At 26.8% G+C, this 20,057-nt stretch overlaps 3 protein-coding genes across 5 annotated transcripts; 2 read left to right on the top strand and 1 right to left on the bottom strand.

The window, feature by feature from the left end:
• The first annotated feature begins 1,561 nt into the window (after window positions 1-1,561).
• Window positions 1,562-3,116, top strand: LOC141532366 (uncharacterized). The gene is made up of 3 exons (XM_074250685.1): window positions 1,562-1,997; window positions 2,482-2,636; window positions 2,731-3,116. Exons 1-3 carry the CDS (start codon window positions 1,988-1,990, stop codon window positions 2,884-2,886), a joined length of 321 nt encoding a protein of 106 aa, XP_074106786.1. The 5' UTR covers window positions 1,562-1,987; the 3' UTR covers window positions 2,887-3,116.
• Window positions 3,117-3,119: 3 nt separating this feature from the next.
• Window positions 3,120-5,796, bottom strand: Bbs5 (Bardet-Biedl syndrome 5 protein). The gene is made up of 8 exons (XM_074250679.1): window positions 5,756-5,796; window positions 4,538-4,686; window positions 4,423-4,472; window positions 4,201-4,327; window positions 3,977-4,110; window positions 3,817-3,918; window positions 3,408-3,599; window positions 3,120-3,336 (listed from the first exon to the last, which is right to left on the bottom strand). The coding sequence occupies exons 1-8, from the start codon at window positions 5,794-5,796 to the stop codon at window positions 3,124-3,126; spliced, it is 1,008 nt and encodes a 335-aa protein (XP_074106780.1). The 3' UTR covers window positions 3,120-3,123.
• Window positions 5,797-6,381: 585 nt separating this feature from the next.
• On the top strand, window positions 6,382-17,533 carry LOC141532258 (uncharacterized). Of its 3 annotated transcripts, none has more exons than XM_074250514.1 (4): window positions 6,382-6,602; window positions 7,420-7,587; window positions 9,054-9,116; window positions 12,476-17,533. In XM_074250514.1, exons 2-4 carry the CDS (start codon window positions 7,546-7,548, stop codon window positions 13,859-13,861), a joined length of 1,491 nt encoding a protein of 496 aa, XP_074106615.1. In that variant the 5' UTR covers window positions 6,382-6,602; window positions 7,420-7,545; the 3' UTR covers window positions 13,862-17,533. The 3 variants fall into 3 exon arrangements, with proteins under 3 accessions (XP_074106615.1, XP_074106617.1, XP_074106616.1); XM_074250515.1 differs by having other exon boundaries at window positions 6,398-6,442; XM_074250516.1 differs by lacking the exon at window positions 7,420-7,587.
• The last annotated feature ends 2,524 nt before the right edge of the window (window positions 17,534-20,057 follow it).

Consider the following 20,057-nt stretch of genomic DNA (forward strand, 5'->3'; position numbering starts at 1 on the left):
AAAGAAGAAAAAGTGAATTTTTATTTGTTTATATTTATTCGAAGTATATTACGGCCTGATGGTTTTGAAACTGAACTTGGTTACATTAGCATTACTACTTTATATTTTATTATCACCATAAAATAAGATATAAATAAAATAATTCAAAATTAATCATATTGAAGTAAGCGATCAGCTGTCAATTTAAAAAATTTTTTTCACAAATCAATTACAATAAAGAAATGCTTCTACAAATTTTCACTAAAAAAGAATTAAATATCTGTCAACTTCAGTGTCATGAAAATTAAGTTAGCAGACATCTAGAGATTTTCAGAAATTTTTTTTTGTTGAAAAAATTATTACAAAAAAATAAAAAAAATTTGGATTTGTGAAAAAATTGAAAAACTAAAAGGACAATTTTTTAAAAAATATTTTTTAGTTTTAATTTAATGATTGAAAAATAATTAAAAATGAAAAACGTCGGTTAACTTATAAGTATTATGAATAATTTAATGATTTTAGACTTATAATTATAACATATATTTTAATTTTATTTGTAAAAAATTCCTCACATAGAAATTTGAAACTAAATGTAGTTTTTTATAATATTTGATTGGTTTCAAAAATTCAAAGAATTGTCAAAAGTCTAACAATTTCAGTATCATAATTTAATGGCATATAGAAAAAAAAAGCTACCATCCATAAAAAATTTGTTGTATTTCTAGATTTGAGTTTTTTTTTTTTTTTTTTTAATTAAAAAAACAATGAATATCTGAAAAGATTTATCAATAAATAAGTACTCAATAATCTTAATTATCAATTTATATGGCAAAAGTATAATCTTCTTTAACTGTTCTATCTTCTTTTAATTTGTCCAAATTCAGTTCAATATTTTGCGGACATTCTTTCAATATTTCATAATTTTATAAAATGAAAATATCACGGTCTAAATAAAAGTTTGTTCCAGCTTGTAAAAAGCTTATAAAAAGGTTTCTTCCCTCAATAATGATTGTAAGTTTTTATCATCAAAACATGACAACAGTCTCTAGCTATACATTCTTTTTTTCTAACACTTATTTCACAAAAATTTAAGAAAATAATCTTATTGATGTAGCTTCTTGATTCTATATATTAACAGAAATAAAATACAGATTTAAAAAATATTACTTAATTGGACTTATGCTCTATTTATTACATTTATTTTTTTATGACAATTAGTAAACACCTGCTGGAAATAATTGTCGCTGTTAAAAGTGTAACATGAATTTTGCTTAACGCGGTCAGTCTCCGACTTATTGTCACCAAAGTAGTAAGACAAGATACACTAAAAATATATTCTAAAATATAAAATTTTCGTTATGTTAGAAAAACAAGTGATAGTTATTTTAACATTGTATTTATCAACAATTTTTATTAAAAATGCAGTGATAAGTGAATGGATAGAACTTCCTCAATTTTCAGATAAAACGAAAATCTATCGTAAATCGACTATTAAATTTGATGTAATGAAAGTTAATAACTTATTGAAAATTTCAAAAATTTATTTTCCAATGTAACGAATCACACTAACTGTGATTCTGAAGGACTTTATGGTGATATACTATTGAAACCGTCCAAAATATCAGTTCCAACCGATTTTGACCAATTAAATGATAGCGATAGAAATAAAAATTATGAAAATTTTCCAATACACCAGGAGATATTAAATACACATAAAAATTTTTCCAAAATTTCTGAAAACAATACAAATGAATTAGAAAATAAGCCTAAAGATTCATCTACTCAATTATACATTACAACAAAATCTCCATTTTTTGATTTTACGGAAGAAAAGTCCAAATCCAATAAAAAGAAGCAATCATATTCTTACTATCTTTTAAATTATATTCCAATAAATCAATTGAAACGAGTTCATACAATTTTAATTGAAAATCTGGGAAAAACTCATAAAGAAAAACTGCAATTTTTACAGTCGTTCAAAAACGACTTATCGAAAACGATTCGTTCTATGATTCCTGGTAAACGTATATTTATTTTTCATTGTTATTTTATATATAAATTAAAACATACTATTAATTATTGTATCTTTGAAATTTTTATCTATTTTTACATTTATGTTATAATAATTTTTTACTTTTCTCTAAAAAATCAATAACTTTGTTTTCAGTTTAATCTTATTGATTCATTCACTACTTTACTTTACTTTTTTACAAATTTTAATTTTTTTATTATCTAATTGACACAAAAAAAAATATTTCGGTCATACTTTGATCATTAATAAGATACTTATGATCTAAATATATGTTTTAAAAAAAAATTGACAAACAAACTACACTATGTCAGGATGATTTTAGCGGTTAACTATTTTTTTGTCACGCTCTAAATAATATGCTCACAATAGAAACAACTAAATTTCATACTAAGTCTGATTTTATTTTAATCATAAAAAATAAAAAGTAAATTCAATGTCATATTTTTAAAGAAATTTTCTAATAATTCTAGAAGTTATGAATCGAAATACTGATTCTCGTGCTCGAAAAAAACGAGGTTCAAGTTGGGATGAGCATGACAGTCATATTGGTTTCCCATCTCTTGAAGGAGCTCTCTTAGCTATATCGTTTTTAACATTTGCAATTTATTTAATCCGCCTAATTATGGTAATAATAAAAAACGTTTAGATCAATTTATACAGCTATATGAGTAACGTGGCAAATCAATTATATCGAACTTTTACTATCGATTATTTTCCAGATGCTGATGAAGAATTTTGGAAATAATACTACTGGTAGCACGATACTTATCAACAGAAATAAGAGATTCATCACGGAATTAACCGAAGAAGCCGCTAGAATTCATGGTTATCTACACGAATTTGATTCTCGTTTTCAATCGAGAAGAAATCGTTGAAGACTTTTTTTTTTGTTTGGACAGTTTCATTAGAAAATTTAAGACAAATGTTTAATGTTTCCTAAACTTATATTATTAAACTCTGCAATGTTCAATTTATATAAGTCCTTGTAGTAATTAAGTATTTATATTATAAATCATAAATTTTTTATTCTGTTTTCACTAATAAGAAAATGTTAGTACTCGATTCAAATGACGTCAATGAAAACTAAGAAATAAAATAAAAAATGTCACTTATTATGGATTGCCAGGTATTAGTTCCCATAAACTTTGTAAAGAAATTCCCGGTCTTGGTTCTTCAGCAGCAAGCCCTAAATATGAATCAAGTTGAGGTTGATGTTGTTTTATTCCGTCATCAGCAAAATATAAACCAAATACATTAGAAATTTCATCGTTGCTATCTTGTATTTCTTTCGTGACCTCTTCTTTTACTTCAGGTTCAATGACGCCCTGAAAATCAATTTAATTTTATTGTTTAATATTTAAATTAAATTGACTAAAAATTAAGTCGATTAGCATACCTGATACTCGAAAGTATATTCAACTCCAAAGATTGGACTTTTATCATAAGACGTTTTAAGAGTCTGAATTTCTTTATTAAGAGTATGTAATTTTTGTACAGGATCCACGCGGAATCCCAACACGTAACCATTACTCGATTTTGTACTTATGATTACAAGGGTTGGTCCAAATTTAGAAGACTTAATAGATGCCTAAAATTTGATAGATTAAACAGTATAGATATCAATTATTGTTTCAAATCAGAATACCACGCTGTGGCGTTTCACAAAGGGATTGTTAAAGTTAGAAGAATTAGAAAAAATGGACAAAATATTTCTTTAAGAAAAGCAAATTTTTTTTGTGAGTTTTAAAAAATAAATTCTATTTAATATATTCTCCTTAAAAATGAAATTACTTTATTTCACTTACACTTTCCATAGCTAAATACGGTAAGGAGACGTTAAACTGATGATTCATATCTGCAAACCATACTATTCGAATATTCGTCACTAAAAATGTTCCAACATTGCCCTGCAATATTTTCATTGTACTATTGACCATATTTTTATGAAAGCAATAAATTTTATACTTGTTCCGTCGACAAATTCCAAACTCCAGGAGTCGCACTACTTATAATTTCTGATGGTAACGTTATAAGTGATTTATTTTGAATAAAAGCTCCCCGTAATTTTATTTCACGATAAATTTTTGTAGACATATATGCTCTAAAATTTATTAAAAATATTATTTGTATATTATTGGATTTAATAGATTAAAATAATTTATTTCACTTAGGATCAAAAAAGTGCTTACCTGAAAACTCCGTAACTGACGTATAGTGCCGGAAATTTTTTGTGTTCAAATTTGTAAAAATAAATTCATATTTGCAGTTTTTAAATGATGTTAGTAAGTGCAAAGCTTGAGTAGTCATTCCTTGAATCTATAAGTTATTTTCAAAAACAATAAACTTTTTATTTTTATGTAAATTCGCTTTCATTGTGAGAAATAATTTAACTCAATGAACATCATATTTACCACATTTACTGTTTTAGTGGATGTATTAATTATTGTATCATAACCAATACCTGAAGAAAAATAAATCTTTTAAGGGTGATTTCTGAATTATAAGTAAAAAAAAAAAAAAACTTACTCAGATTAATTCTAGGTAGCATTAGTGAATGCCATATGATTCGTAAATTGGTTACCATTAAGCGACCTTGATCACCAGCATTGCCTTTTGTATCTTCAATCATATCCAATTTATCTATTAATATTTCGCCATTTCGAATTTGCAAATCCCTAAAACAAAAATTATTTTATGAAGAACAATTGAATTTAAAAGCTTTTAAAAGGGAGAAACCTTTCTTTCTGCTAGAAGGAAAGCTCACAAATTATAAAAAATTTTGAAGTTATTTATTTTTATTTTTTTGAATGTTGAATCTACTCAATTTTCAAACTAAAGAAAGATATTAAACAGTTTAGAAAGTACACAGTAAAAATGGAAGAAAAATTTTTTTCGATTTTTCATTTATTTATCAATCTTAAAATTATTTAATCGACCAGCTCTACAAATTTTTCAAAGTTTTATTCATTTTACAACCATAGAAATATCATTTCTGGATTATTAGTAAACTTGAATTTTCACATACACAACAAAATAAATAGAACTACTTTGTATTACTACGTGACATATAAATATGCACTTCTCCTGTGTAATAATGACATGAGAGCATGATTATTAAAAATTTTGATTATTATATTCATCATAATTTTCTGAAAATTAAAAAAAATAGTAACTAACAATAAAAAAAAGATCAACTGCGCATTCAGATTCTGGAGACTTCACTGTAATACCGAGTGGATGCATTATCGTATGACAAACTTTTGAAGATCTCATGACGATTTTGTGATAAAATTTTGAAGATCTCGTGAGGATCTTTGTGGTTCTTTTAAAGATCTCGTGAAGATTGCGCGTCGAACTATTGAAGCTTATTACCTCATAATACATCCTTAATATCTTACACATCTGTTAATATCTTTTAAATCTTGTCGATTTATGAAAAAAATTCGTAAGCCATGAGATTTAAAAAAGTTATTGGTTTATATATAAGCTCTAAAATTTTTTTCAAATTTTCATAAAAATTTAATGAATATAACAATTAAATTTTTTACTAATCATGATCTCGTCATGATCTAATGATTGTGTCAAAATATGAGACCATGATGAGATCTATATGATCTCATGGCGACCTACAGGTATAGATTATCATGATCTCATGTCATTTTTACATGGCTTATGGTAATTACATGTTTGAACATTCAGGTGTACTAAATTATTATGATAAAAAACTTGATTACAAATACTTACGCTAATGACACATCAAAACGAACTTCATGATCTTGCCACATCTTATTTTTTTATATTAAAATTTGGAGATTTAAATTCTAAGAATTAAATTTAAAAATTATATCATAATAACCAGTGGCTATGAACGCGGAACTATTAATCGATCCCGTTGTCATGGTTACGAAAAACTTGCGAATGAAAAACAAAGCTTTTAAATTAATAAATAAAATTAAAAAATTCTTTATATATTTTCTATACTAAAATACGTTTCAAATAAATATTATAACAATAAATAGAGTTTTTTTTTATATAATTTAATGTAAAAAATTTCAAAATTCAAATCCCAATTTTTTGAAGATCATTCTTGAAATTTCGGTTATTTTTAGGTGTGAAACACTTGTGAATGAAATTTTAAATTAAAACTTTCAGTTCTGTATCGTGATTTATATAATTATTGTCTTAATTGAACTAAAAATTATTTTAGGGCAGTATAGGGAATGGTGGAAGAAATAATTATAAAATTAAATAGTTATTATTTTTTTTTAATTCTTACTCTAGATTATGGTAATTTCAGCTTTGAGCGCTAGATGTCATTTGCTGTGCTCACAAAAACCCTCGTGGCCATGACCATGCGTATGCTTTTGTGGAAAGTAAGTAAGTGTCTTTTAGTTCAGACTTTCATGGAGTCTAACCATCTATCGATACAAGGTACTCAGCTCCAATATAACTATTGATTATAAAATTTTTATATATAATCATAGGATTAGTTTGTGACAAATTGTGTGAATTTTGTCATTTAGTACGACATAAAAATAATAACCTCCTTAAATTTGCCGTCAACATAGATTTTATTCACACATTGAAATTGGTATGTTCTTTCAATACAAAATCTATAATTAATGGATAAAAATAATAACATGAAACATTAAATGGAATACATCTAAATATTTTTAAATTTAATTGATAGTGAAGGAAAGTGTCAAATATTAACTGCACGTGTTTTTATTAAATGAGTTGTGATATCACAAAATTTTTCAGTCTCCTACAATTAGTTGTAAATCGTGTTATAATTATAATTTATAAAAATTTTAATTTCAGCTTGTTTGTTTTTAATTATCAGTCGGTGGGCATAAAGCGGTCTAATAAATTTATAGATTTTTTTGTGGTGACTATAACTAAAAACAATAAATAATACCGATAAGTATGGAGTATACATAGAATGTTGGTTTAAATTATATAATACTGAATCAGCAGACAATATTTTAACTATAATGCATAGGAGAATTTTTTGTAAATCTATTTTCACATATACAAAATGAAAACTGTGATTTCGTAGTTATGTTTCAAGTTTTTGTATTTTGTTCTATGATACTGAAATCGGCAGACATCTGACAAATTTAAAAATTTTTTTAACAAATTAATTATAATATAAAAACATTTCTAAAAATTTGCACTTGTAATTTTTTTAAATTCTTCCTATGGAATTTTTTTCATTATAATTTAATCGTTATAAAAATCTATAAAAATATTAGATGTCTGTTAATTTGAGTGTCATCTCAATTTTTAAGTTTGTTAATAACTTTTGACACAAGCAAAAATGTCAACCTGCAGAAATTTACTGAGATTTTGTTGTTCGAATATTTACGAATTGTGTTTTTTTTTTTTTTTTTCATCAAAATTTTTAGGTAACAACCAAACAGTAACGTCCTTACCGATATTATTCTTATAATTTTATCGATAGCACTTTGGAGTTCAAAATTTCTGATGCTTAGTAGAAATATACGCTACAACCTGGTCATAAGTTACATCAGATGATCTATTCACTCTTACGGCAGTTATATGAAATATTTCATGTAAGTAGAAGATAGAAAGAAATATAACTTGTAACCAGGTTATGCTGTACATACAGTCAAAAAAAATTTGGTAGAAACATTATTGCTTAAGACTTTTTATTTTATTTTATTTTTTAAATTTTGCAATTAAATTTGATTTTTCTAATTACTTTTTGAAAAAATTGTTAAATGAACTATTATAAAGCTTTTGAAATAGCTAGTCATATATTCTTTTTCGGAAATTTTATTTTATTTGATTTCAAAATTTATTTAAGACGTAATTAGAAAAATTAAATTTTTAAAAATTGATTTACTACGACCTATTCTTTAATACTATACAATTGAGTTGTAAAAAAAAGTCTATCTGCTATTTCAGCATTTATAGTTTAAACAATATGATACTGAAATCAAATTACTTGATAATTTTTTGAATTTTCTTTTATAAACAAATTATTATGAAAGAAATTATAAAATAAATATCATGTATAAAAATTCTACAGATTTGAAAATACAATACTTTTCAATATTTTCTAAGTATTTATTAATTTATTAAGTAAAACCATCAAATAGTCAGATGTCCGTTATCATTAAAAGATGAGTGGTATGAGTAATAACTTTTATTGACGAATACTAAAAATTAGATTTTTTTGGAATAAATGTATTTTAATTTTCATAATTTCAAGTTACGTTGTAGATTAAAATTTTTAAAAATGGATCTGATGATGCAAATACAATAAGTACAACATTAGATTTTTATGTTCGTTTAAAATCAGAATATGATTTGAACAAAATAAGAATAAAATTAATTTTTTAATTCACATTAATTGGTTAATTAGTAGATTAATGTTTTTTCGAAAATACTATAAAACTTTTTTTTCCAATCGACGTTCGAAATTAAAATACTAGCACTCAAAAAACTTTATTGAATTCCAGAAGCCCAGTTCAAATCGTTTGAAGTGATATCAATTTCGTGAAAAAATATAGAATAGTGTTTTTTTTCTTCTGTATCAAGAACTCCCAAATTTAATTAAAAATGAGCAAGTCTGAAAAATGAATCGAAAAAACTTTCTACCCATCTGTAATTTCTTAGCAATATTTCTCTTTATTTTGACTATTTATCACCCTTAATACAGTAGAACTTCTATAAACTCAAAGTTGAAAGAAAGTAAGGAAAAGCTATTCTCTTCTTCCTTTAATTGTAGATTGGTAAACGAGTAAAGAAAATATGAAAACAGCTATCTGTATCTCTTATTTGACTTCAAAATATAGAAGTTCTACAGTAATTCATTCCTTCTTTTTATATTTGATGGCTTATCGGAAATAAAATTAAAATTTTCAAGTGTGTACATATATTTAATACATGTGGTATGCTTGGAAAATTTGATTTCATGGGCTAAGTGTTAAGCGTTTCTTTATTTCTTTGATATTTATGAATATCAATAACTTTTTTATAATAACTCAATATTAATACATATTATTATTTTTAGAAACTGGCAAGATATCAATACTATCAACTCTACTACAATTTCTGGATCCTGTGGACGATGATGGTATTTATTAATTGTTAATATTTGGATTTTCAATTATTTATTTAAAACTGCACAAAAATTGTTAATTGATTATTTTTACGGTACACAGTACTTCAACTTATTATGAACCTGAAGTTCCGAACGTTGGATGCTAACGAATTTTCAATTTCCTTGAAAACAGAAAAAAATATTCCTAACAACAAAATAAGGAGCCGACAGTATGAAAACTTAAATAAAAACTTCCTCTGGATACCGGAGACCAAGTCCCACTCTCACAAGTCAAGGTTTCAAATTAAAAGATCTGAAAAATGACTTAAACGCTTTTGTTTACTCCTAAAAAATTCTGTCGTATATAATACATTTTTATAAGCGCAGAAAAAATCCAGGTCAACCTACGCACTCTGGAATCTCGTCAATCCACCCTCACATGTCAACAACAAAATTAAAAAATTAAGAAAAATTACTTGTACGCTTTTGCTTACTCCAAAAAAATTCTGGAGTATCTGCTAAAATATAGACTTGAAAAAAAATCACGGTCAACCTCCATACTGAGGTTTTCTGAGCTTGGACAAATTTATTGAACAGTTCAGAATTTTTTTGGAGTAAACAAAAGCGTGCAAGTAATTTTTTAATATTGTTATTGACATGCGAAGGTGGATTGACGAGGTTCTGGAGTGCGGAGGTCGACCAGGATTTTTTTCTGCTCTTCTAAAAGTGTATTATATACGACAGAATTTTTTAGGAGTAAAAAAAAGTGTTAAAGTAATTTTTTCTGATCTTTTAATATGAAGCCTTAACTTGTGAGGGTGGGACTTGGTCTCCGGCATCTAGAGGAAGTTTTTATTTAATTTTTCATACTGTCGGCTCCTAATTTCGCTGTTAGTAATATTTTTTTCTATTTTTAAGAAAGTTGAAAATTGGTTGGCATCCAACGTTCGGAATTCAGGTTCATAACTTATTTGAAATAAAAATCATATTTTGAATTTTTTTTATCTATCACATACTTTTTTTAAGTTTATTAAAAATATAATAATTAAAGAAAAAAAATATCATTAAAAATATTAAATTTTCGATAAAAAAAAATTTGTTCAAGTAAATAATAAAATCAAAAAAATTATTTATAAAAAAAATTTTTTTTCTAAATTATTTGGTTTTACATTATAATATAGAAAAATTCCTATTTTTTCCCAGCAATTTACTAAAATGCTTATCTTAAGTTGAATAATTAAAAAAAAATTGTGAAGTTATAGGAGCATATTCTAGCTATACGCTCTGTTAGAATTAAAATTAGAAATATTCTTAGAGAAATTACAAATATATAAAAAATCAAACAATTAACATTCTTGAATTTTACAAAAGATTAGTCTGTCATTAGAGTTGAATAAAAAATTATTCAGATTTATGACGTAGTTTTTATCCAAGATAATAATTACAGAAAAAAATTAGTAAACTTCGGTTTTTTTCCCATCATTTTTATGAAAAATTCTTTTTTAAAAAAAAAATTCATATTTTCAAATTTTTTATTATTTTATTTTCAATGAATTTTGAGAAATTAAAATGTGTCATAAGTCAAAACAATTTTAGTCATGTGAATTTTATATTCAGAAACAGAGTAACTACGAAACTAAACAATTATTTTCGTTTTGCTCCGTTTTATTACAATTGAGCGTTATATACACTGATAGAAAATTTATGTTGACTCAAGAGATATTTTCTTGATCAAAGAATTTATTTTGGAAGACAAATGATTATTTTGCTTTAAGAATTTCTTGTCTTGATTTAGATTTTCTTGGCTTAAGAGCTATATTATCTTCAATCGATACATTTAGTTTTTCAACCAAAATAATATTATCGTTTAAAAAACTTAAAATAATTCATTAAAGTATATTTCAAAAACTAAATAGTCTTTAATTGTTATACCGAAAAAAAATTATTTCTTGGAAATAAGTAAATTAATAACTCAAAAAAAAGTCATTCTTAACACACCGGTAACATCTTGAATCAATGTTATCGTCTATCTTGAACCAAGAGACAAAAATTCTTGAAAGAAATATATCTATATCTAGTTTCAAGAGTTCAAATTTTGAAGAAAAAAAGTTTCTTGAATCAAGATTGTTTTTCTATCAGTGTACTAGACTGTTTTTTGGATTTAACTTGTTTTGTCAAACTATTTGTCAACATTTTATATTAAAATTAAAATTTCTTATTATACGCCCTTTTAGTTTTAAGTACTACTTTTCTAATAGATGAAAGGGCATGTTTCTTGAGATACGATCTTTTAACTGTAGGATGATCGAATTTTTTTACAGATCTTTATGATTTGAATGATTTTAAAACAAATAGCGAAAAAAATTTTTGTGCGCCCTTCAAACATGGATCCCTTACTAATCTATAGCAATGCGCCCCTTTACCTTTTCGCACGCGACATATCATGAACGAATCTTGATTATCATAAAATTTTTGCTAATATAAAGAGCTTTCAAACTTATTGAAAACTTTATTTTTACAAAGTTTCATGATTATCATTTTACATCCGCAGTGAGATAGGATAATTTGAAATAAACAAATATTTTTTCATTTTTATTTTTGGATTTTTTACTAAAAAAACAAAATTTAGATGACCGTGAAATTAATTAGCTACCCAAAAATTTTCAAATATTGCACGCCTCATAAGCGAAGCGTTGAGGCTCCACTCTTGCCTTAAAAAGTCAAGTGATTTTTCGGACTAAAAATATGTTTATTTACTCATAATGCAGTTATAAAATAATATAAATGCACGAATGATAAGAAAAAACATTCATACTAATGTATTCAGTTCTTTCGAAAGAAAACTCTTTAATAACGGGAAAAAGTATCTGGTCCCTTCAGTTTCGTTATATAGAGTTTTCACTGCATATTTTATTTAGTTTGAAAAAAAATTGATTTAAAAAAAATTTTCCAGGACGTCCGTTTGTCTGTATATGCGAATCCTGTATGTGGTCATGATAACTGCCGAAAAACTTAACTAATCAAGTCCATTTTTTTTCATACGCTTCAGTATTATCGAAAACTAAGCCTTTTCGAAAATCACGGCCTAATTCAATGTAGTTTAATAATAATTATAATACACTAATCTTTTGTATATTTATGTCTATGTAAATGAGGTTTCTTCACAGCGCATACGCAGTACCGATTTATTTCTTTTGAGCGGACAATGGTGTGAAACATTTAGAAATAAATTTTTTATTCAATTCATATGACACTAATGAATATGCATTAAAAAAGTTTTTTTTTTTTTTTGTAAAATTGAATGACCGCTTTGAGGCGTGCATTTTTGGATTTTTCAAACTTTTTATATTTTTAAACAACCAATAACTAATAAATAATTTTTTTGTTATCAGAGACATAGATTAGAATTTGGACCGATGGTTGTGTGTCGTCATCAACGGTCAGCAGCTGATGAAAAATATAGAGAGACACGTGATAAAGTAAAACTTGGAATCGAGGATGTAAATACAAGAGTACCGTTGCAATCGGATCATTCTTCAAGGCCTACAATATTGCAATGTGCTATCGATCATAATGACGAAGAGTTTATTGATTTTCTTTTGAGTAAGCAAGGCATTCAAATAAACCTTAGTACAAGATGCTATGGCACTGCTCTTCATCATGCTATTGATAAGGGCAGAAACAATATAGTCCGTAAGTTAGTTAATGCTGGTGCGGACGTAAATGCAGTATGTATGAACCGTTACGATTTTATGAATCCTTTGCAATTGGCTATCAGAAAACACCAGATAAAATTATCTGAATTTCTTGTAAGCCGGGGTGCTGATCCTCTCACTTTACTGAGATCTACAAATAGTATATCACCCCTGCGTATGGCTGTGAGAGAAGGTAAGGAAGAATTAGTTAAATTTTTGATTAAACATGGTGCTGATATTAATGAAAAAAGTACACATTTTGAATCATTACTTATCGATGCTGTGCGTCATAGAAATAATAAAATTGTCAAGCATCTTTTGGACGCGGATATTGATCCTAATTTTCCGAGTAACGGCGGCTGCAATGTAACACCTCTGCATATTGCGGTTGACACGAATAATGTCGATGCTGTTAAATTGTTGTTAAATCATGATAATATTGATATTAATAGAGTAACATCCAATGGGAATTCCGTACTTGATTATGCTATATTTACTGATGATATAACCATTGTTAAAAGCTTACTTCATGCTGGCATCGATTTTAAGAAAAAAGCAGCTAGTTATTTTGATGATTCACGTAGTTTTTGTGTCGTTATCCCATTGATAAGACGACATACTGTTAAATTGAGTGCTGCTAATTTGTATATTATGAACAAAACGTTGAATGACATAATTGATTGTAATCAATATGCTAAGAATTATCGTCAAAAGTGTTATGCAGAAGTTGACTCCATGAGGGAAACTAAAATTGCTAATACTAATATCAGTTTTTACGATATTTTGCAAAAAAGTATCCATGCTATTGCTCATTTTTTGAGCTGCATTAATATCAAAGATGACGACCTTATTTACGATGAGTTTGAATTAAAAGAAAAATTCCCATTATACAGCGGTATAATTCATTTTAAATTAAAAAAAGCGAAACGGCGACAACATTTATTAGAAAATGTTGATGATTTAATTTTCGAAACTTTTTCACGTGATCTTCCTTATACTATTGTGAGAAATATTTCATGTTTTTTCAGTAATAGAGAATTGAAACAATTAAATGGAAAGATAATCGCTGCTTTAAAAAAGTAAATTTTTAATTTAATAAATTTAAACGTTCGATATCGTTTTCATTTTACGAAAACATATCTATCGAATAATTTATTATATATTATCTTGTTTGAACGTAAATTTCATCGTACGAATAAAAACTTTTGTATTTTTTTATTGAAAATTTTTTTGTATAAAAAAAAAATACGTTTTGTTAAGGAATTATTATTCTATTTAGCGAAAATTCTTAAAATTGTATTTAATATATCTTTTTTATTTTACATATAATTTGAAATTCTGTTATATATTTACTATTTAAGGATTATAAGCGTTTTTTCGCTTCAACAACAGATTGTACTCTAATAAAATGAAAGATATTGGGAATGCGTTAATCTCAACTTCTTTTCATTTTTGTTATAATGTATTATTGTACTATAAAAATCTTCTTTTATTTTTACACTGGTGCATAATTTATGTACAAGGTATGTAAAAAGCATTAGTTCTTTAGAAATGATGCTAGAAATTTGATAGAAGTACTGCTGTTTCTATGACACATAGATGTAATAGCCTATTAATTACTGTTATGAAATACTTGAATTTAATAATATTTTGATTTTGGCAACTAATTAAGGGGTTATATCCACTTGTAAGTTCGAAAAAATGTGTTTTTTTGTTAATTTTTTCTGGAGAGGCTTTTTATTGAATTTATACATAAAATATATGAACATTTAGCGAATTTAACGTATTCTAATAATTCATATTTTATTAATAAAAATATTGGGTTCCGTCGTTCCTGTAGAAGATCTCCTGAAGGTCCTCCACAAAAAGGTGTCTGGCGGTGAGGAAGATATCTCTGATCCAAATTATTTGAAATAAAAAAAACCAAAAAGATTACTTTTAGGATAGACAAATACAGGTAATGATCGAAGAAATAGTCAAAATTTTGATTTTAGACAAAATGGCGGCTTCTCAACAAAAAAAATCTTTTTTTGCACGAAAATTTACACTTTAAAGTGACTTAAAAAATCGAAATTTTCATCAAAAACTTTATTCTTTCGATGTTTTGACTCGCGATTGGTTTACCGCAAGTATATAAAGAATTACGTATAAAATTAAAGTTTATATTTTATACCAAATAAATGAGTTACTCAAATAAATTGTGAATAAAACGTTTAGTTCACAATTTATAAAATGCAAGACTAATGATAGATGTTGCATTAAGTAAAAACCAATGAGGTTTAAATTTAACTTTAATTTATTTAAAGGACAAACAAAAAATGCGACTGTGCGCTACAAGTATTTGAGAATAACTAACTTAGAGAAAATACAAATTGTTAAGAGTAGAGTAAGAACTAGGCGTTACAATTACAAGTAGGAAAAATTAGGAGTAGGAATATTTGGTAACAAATAGTCGACCAGGAAATAATTTGGAGGCGGGATAATTGCAAGCTATGCAGTTTGGAAAAATAAGCAGGAAAGGGAATGCGGATACTAAGATTTTACCTGGATGGGCGATAGGTTTACAAAATATTTCTAAACTTAGTGAGCAATAAAAAGATTAAAAAATACAAAATTTCCCAAAAGTAAAATAAACCCAGAGTAATATAACCCAAATATTAAGTTTATGACTATAAGCAGCTTAAAAAACTATTTAAGAAATATCCCAAAAAATTACCATTAAAAATTCATTTTTTACTCTAGAGGTAGGAAAAAACTGAAATATAAAAAAAGTAACAAATTGCCTAGATTGCTATTGCAGTACATAGGCTGGGAAATTTTACTCATAAATAAAATTGAACAAATAAATGAACCTTTTTCTAGGTAACATAAGTAAAAGTATTTAACAAAAAACTACGGATTTAAATTCCAGATTTTAAAAACTAAAATATATTATTTTTCAAAAAGCACAGCAATTTTCGGCTATGACAAAATATAAATTATTTAAATTAATTTAAAATGTTATATTAAAATATAAGTGTATGACGGAACATTCGATCATTACCTGACAAAGGTATCTAAGAAGATCCTGTGAAAATTTCAAGTCAATCAGTCAAGCCGTTTCGGAGAAATATTCCTCACCGACTTTGCAAACATCGTTTCGAGAAAAACGCATTTACAGATTTGGCTATTGTTTAAAATTACGGTTCCGCCTACTTTCAAACGCTCGGAGACGTCTTTACAAATACGCTCATTACTCCGAAACTATTTACCGGATTACTTTGAAATTTACAGACAATATTCTCGAATATATATACATTCAAAATATGCAAAAAAATTCGATTTTTTCAAAATTACAAGTGGATATAACCCCTTAAAATACCAAAAGTTTCATTTAAACTATTTTTTTTTAATTTCTATAAGAATCTGCTGTCACATCAAAGCGATTTAGAAACAGCAAAATTCGTGATTTTATATTGTATTCAATCGTGGTGATATGTTAACAGACTCATCAGTAACACTGATGAACTCTGTTTTATGTTTAAATTATCTTTTGTACTTTTTGAAAATTTTTTGAATTAGTCCCGTACTTGATGTACATTAGTACTGAATTAGTATAAAAGTATTTATAACTATTCGTCAATTTTACAATGAGAAAAAAAACTTCTTTTGAATAAAAAGAGCAATCTTTTAATACGAAATTAATCTGTTAATTTCTTATTACAACATTATTAATTTTTTTTTAAAGAACTTTCTCCTCTCAGGGCCAGGATAAAATTTTATCCAATGATGAAATATATCTATATATTTCGTATATATAACTATCCTGGCAATAATAATTTTATCCTAGATAAAATTTTATCTCCGATTGAAAAACTGGCTCTCAGTGGAGTGAATGTTAGCTTCATCAAAAAACAAAGAACTATTAATTGTAAAAATAAAAATTCGTTCTTTTTCAACTTCTCGCTAAAAACATTGAAATTATTTTTCATTATAATTAGACTAAAAAATCTATGACAGTGATTCAAAAAAGCAGCTAGTTTTTCAACAAAACTGCTGGAAAAAGAAAATAAAATGTATTTAAAGAATACTTGAAAACAAAATAAAACTGATATTTGTAATATCAGAGTTATACTAGTTGAAATTACATTCACGCATTTATTTGTATAATAAATTTGTAAATATGAATTTGTGCATGAAAATATAGTTCATCATCAATATATTATGATCATGATCAAAATATACTAGTTTAAATCTATTTTTTTTTTTTTTAATTATCAACTATGAGATTTGAAAATTAAACTGTTAACATTGATTATTCATTGACGCGCAATGTTATTTCAGCAAGCTTGACTTATCATGATTAAATGATTAAACATTATACATAAGAAAATAACTATTCATAAATATTCAAAAACGATTAATACTAGGTACTAATGACAAGAAAGCCATAAGGCTGCATTGTATTATAAAATGACAACTTCGACTTAGTGTATTGATACTTGGCATTGTTGTGATGAAATTTTACCTTTTTTACTTAATTTATTGTTGTAAATTATATTTGTACAACAAAAAATTTTAATATTGATGGAAAAAAAAATTATTTTTGGAACCTTTAGATTTTTTTATTAATGAGACAGCAACTAATTTTAAGTCTATCAAAACAAGTAGTTTTTTGTCATCTTTACTAGTAAATGATTTAATTTTATATTAATACAAATAATTCATGTGTAATAATGTTAAAGATATACTTAAATAAAAAGTAGTTAATAAGTACTATGTCAATTCATTTTTACACTAGTCACAAAAATTAAGGGATATAAAAAAAATTCCAAATTTTTTGGTGATTTTCAGCGAGCTGTAACTCCGAGGAAAATGATCGCACAGAAAAAAAAAAAAGCAAATTGTAGCTCCAAGTGTCTAGTTTTTAGATATGACCATGAAAATTTTTTGTCATCGTCAGGTCTGGAGAAATCCTGAGAAAACTACTGAAAAAAAATTTTTCGAAATTTTTTTTCGTCTTAAAAAAGGTCTACGGGCTTCAAAAAAATTTTTTCGATTGTTTCGTTTAAAAGCTCTTTTAGTAAATTTAATACCCTTTAATTTGACGTAATCAAAAAGCCTGTACGATAATTTGCCGCGGAGTTATCGTCAATCAAAGCAAAAAGTTTTTTTGACTTTGGAAATCAATAACTCTGGAAATAATGATCGTATAGGAAATCGAAGGAGGGTTTTAAAAACTACACAATATTCTCTATAAGAAAACGTAAACCGCTTTTGAAGAAAAAATTTTTTTGAATTGAAAACTCGGACTGAAAAAAGACAAAAATTCGCATAATTAAGGATATTTGGATAACTTGGTATAACTTTGGATAAAATGGATGAACGAAGGATATCGTTGGTAATTTTTTAACTTCAAAGTGTCCCCTAAAATCCCTAAGAAATTCAAAGCGCTGCGATTTTTTGTTCATAGTGCCCAGAAGCTTCAAATTCTGTGTTTTCGCAAAAATCACCATTATGAGCAATTTTGTGATTTTTATTCGTCAGTCCATAATACACTGGTCCACTGTCTACGACCCCAATGGTGATGATCATGAGCATAGGCCAATCGGGCTCGGCGATGTCGTGGAGTGAGCATAGGCACGCGATTTGCGCGTCTAGCGCGTAGTCCTTGCTCTCGAAAGCGATTTCGAACCGTCGATGCCGATATGTGTTGTTGGGGAGGACGTTGTCGACGATTGCGAAATTGATGAGCGATCGTGTGGGCATGCGCAGTAGGGTTTCGACGAGCTTCTCGAATGATAGCTCGATCATCACGCTCGGTAGTGATTCGTAGTCTACCTTGACCCGGATGACGATCGTAACTTTGAGTCGCGTTAAATCGGGCATAGGCCCGACTGATAACGGACTGGCTCACTCCCATAGAAGCTGCTACTTCCACCTGACTGTAGCCCTCTTGAAGGAGGGTAACAATGCGAGCCACATCTGTGGCAGCTAAATGTCGACGAGGCATATCAAAAGGTGCTTATCAAAGAAAAGCTTACATAAAATTCACGTAAGGAATTTAGGCTAAAAAGAAAACGTAAAATTCAAGTTTTGTGTGAGGAAAAGCCGAACTCCGCGGGGGTATATCAATTTGTTTTTATTGAATTTTTAAAATGAGATTTAAAACTAAGGCAGTTGTAGCGGACAGAAAAAATTGAGTTAATTTTTTTGACAATAGTGAAGCATTCTGAAGACGATAAAAAAAAAAATTAAAAAAAAATTTTTGATAAAAATTTCGAAAAAATTTTCGAAAAAATAGAAAATTTTTTTTTTTTTTTAAATTTCTTGAAAAATCAATCTCTTTGATCGAAAAAATAAAGAATTTTGAAAAAAATTTTTTTCAATGGAAAAATGAATAAAAATCACAAAATTGCTCATAATGGTGATTTTTGCGAAAACACAGAATTTGAAGCTTCTGGGCACTATGAACAAAAAATCGCAGCGCTTTGAATTTCTTAGGGATTTTAGGGGACACTTTGAAGTTAAAAATTACCAACGATATCCTTTGTTCATCCATTTTATCCAAAGTTATACCAAGTTATCCAAATATCCTTAATTATGCGAATTTTTGTCTTTTTTCAGTCCGAGTTTTCAATTCAAAAAAATTTTTCTTCAAAAGCGGTTTACGTTTTCTTATAGAGAATATTGTGTAGTTTTCAAAACCCTCCTTCGATTTCCTATACGGTCGTTATTTCCAGAGTTATTGATTTCCAAAGTCAAAAAAACTTTTTTGCTTTGATTGACGATAACTCCGCGGCAAATTATTGTACAGGCTTTTTGATTACGTCAAATTAAAGGGTATTAAATTTACTAAAAGAGCTTTTAAACGAAACAATCGAAAAAATTTTTTTGAAGCCCGTAGACCTTTTTTAAGACGAAAAAAAATTTCGAAAAATTTTTTTTCAGTAGTTTTCTTAGGATTTCTCCAGACCTGTCGATGACAAAAAATTTTCATGGTCATATCTAAAAACTAGACACTTGGAGCTACAATTTGCTTTTTTTTTTTCTGTGCGATCATTTTCCTCGGAGTTACAGCTCGCTGAAAATCACCAAAAAATTTGGAATTTTTTTTATATCCCTTAATTTTTGTGACTAGTGTATTAATCATGAACTTTTCCTTGAAAATTATTCAGAATGTGATTTTTCTCCTCTTTAACTGTGCAAGATATAAATAAACCGGCAAAAAGAGTTCTACCAAGTTGTTCACTAATTTTGGATAATATTTTGTAAAAATTTATTGTCAATATTTTTTTTT

This window comes from Cotesia typhae, unplaced genomic scaffold, assembly GCF_013202065.1.
Source record: "Cotesia typhae breed Kobodo isofemale line unplaced genomic scaffold, CoteBio_Ctyphae contig_59, whole genome shotgun sequence".
Classification (NCBI taxonomy): Eukaryota; Metazoa; Arthropoda; class Insecta; order Hymenoptera; family Braconidae; genus Cotesia; species Cotesia typhae.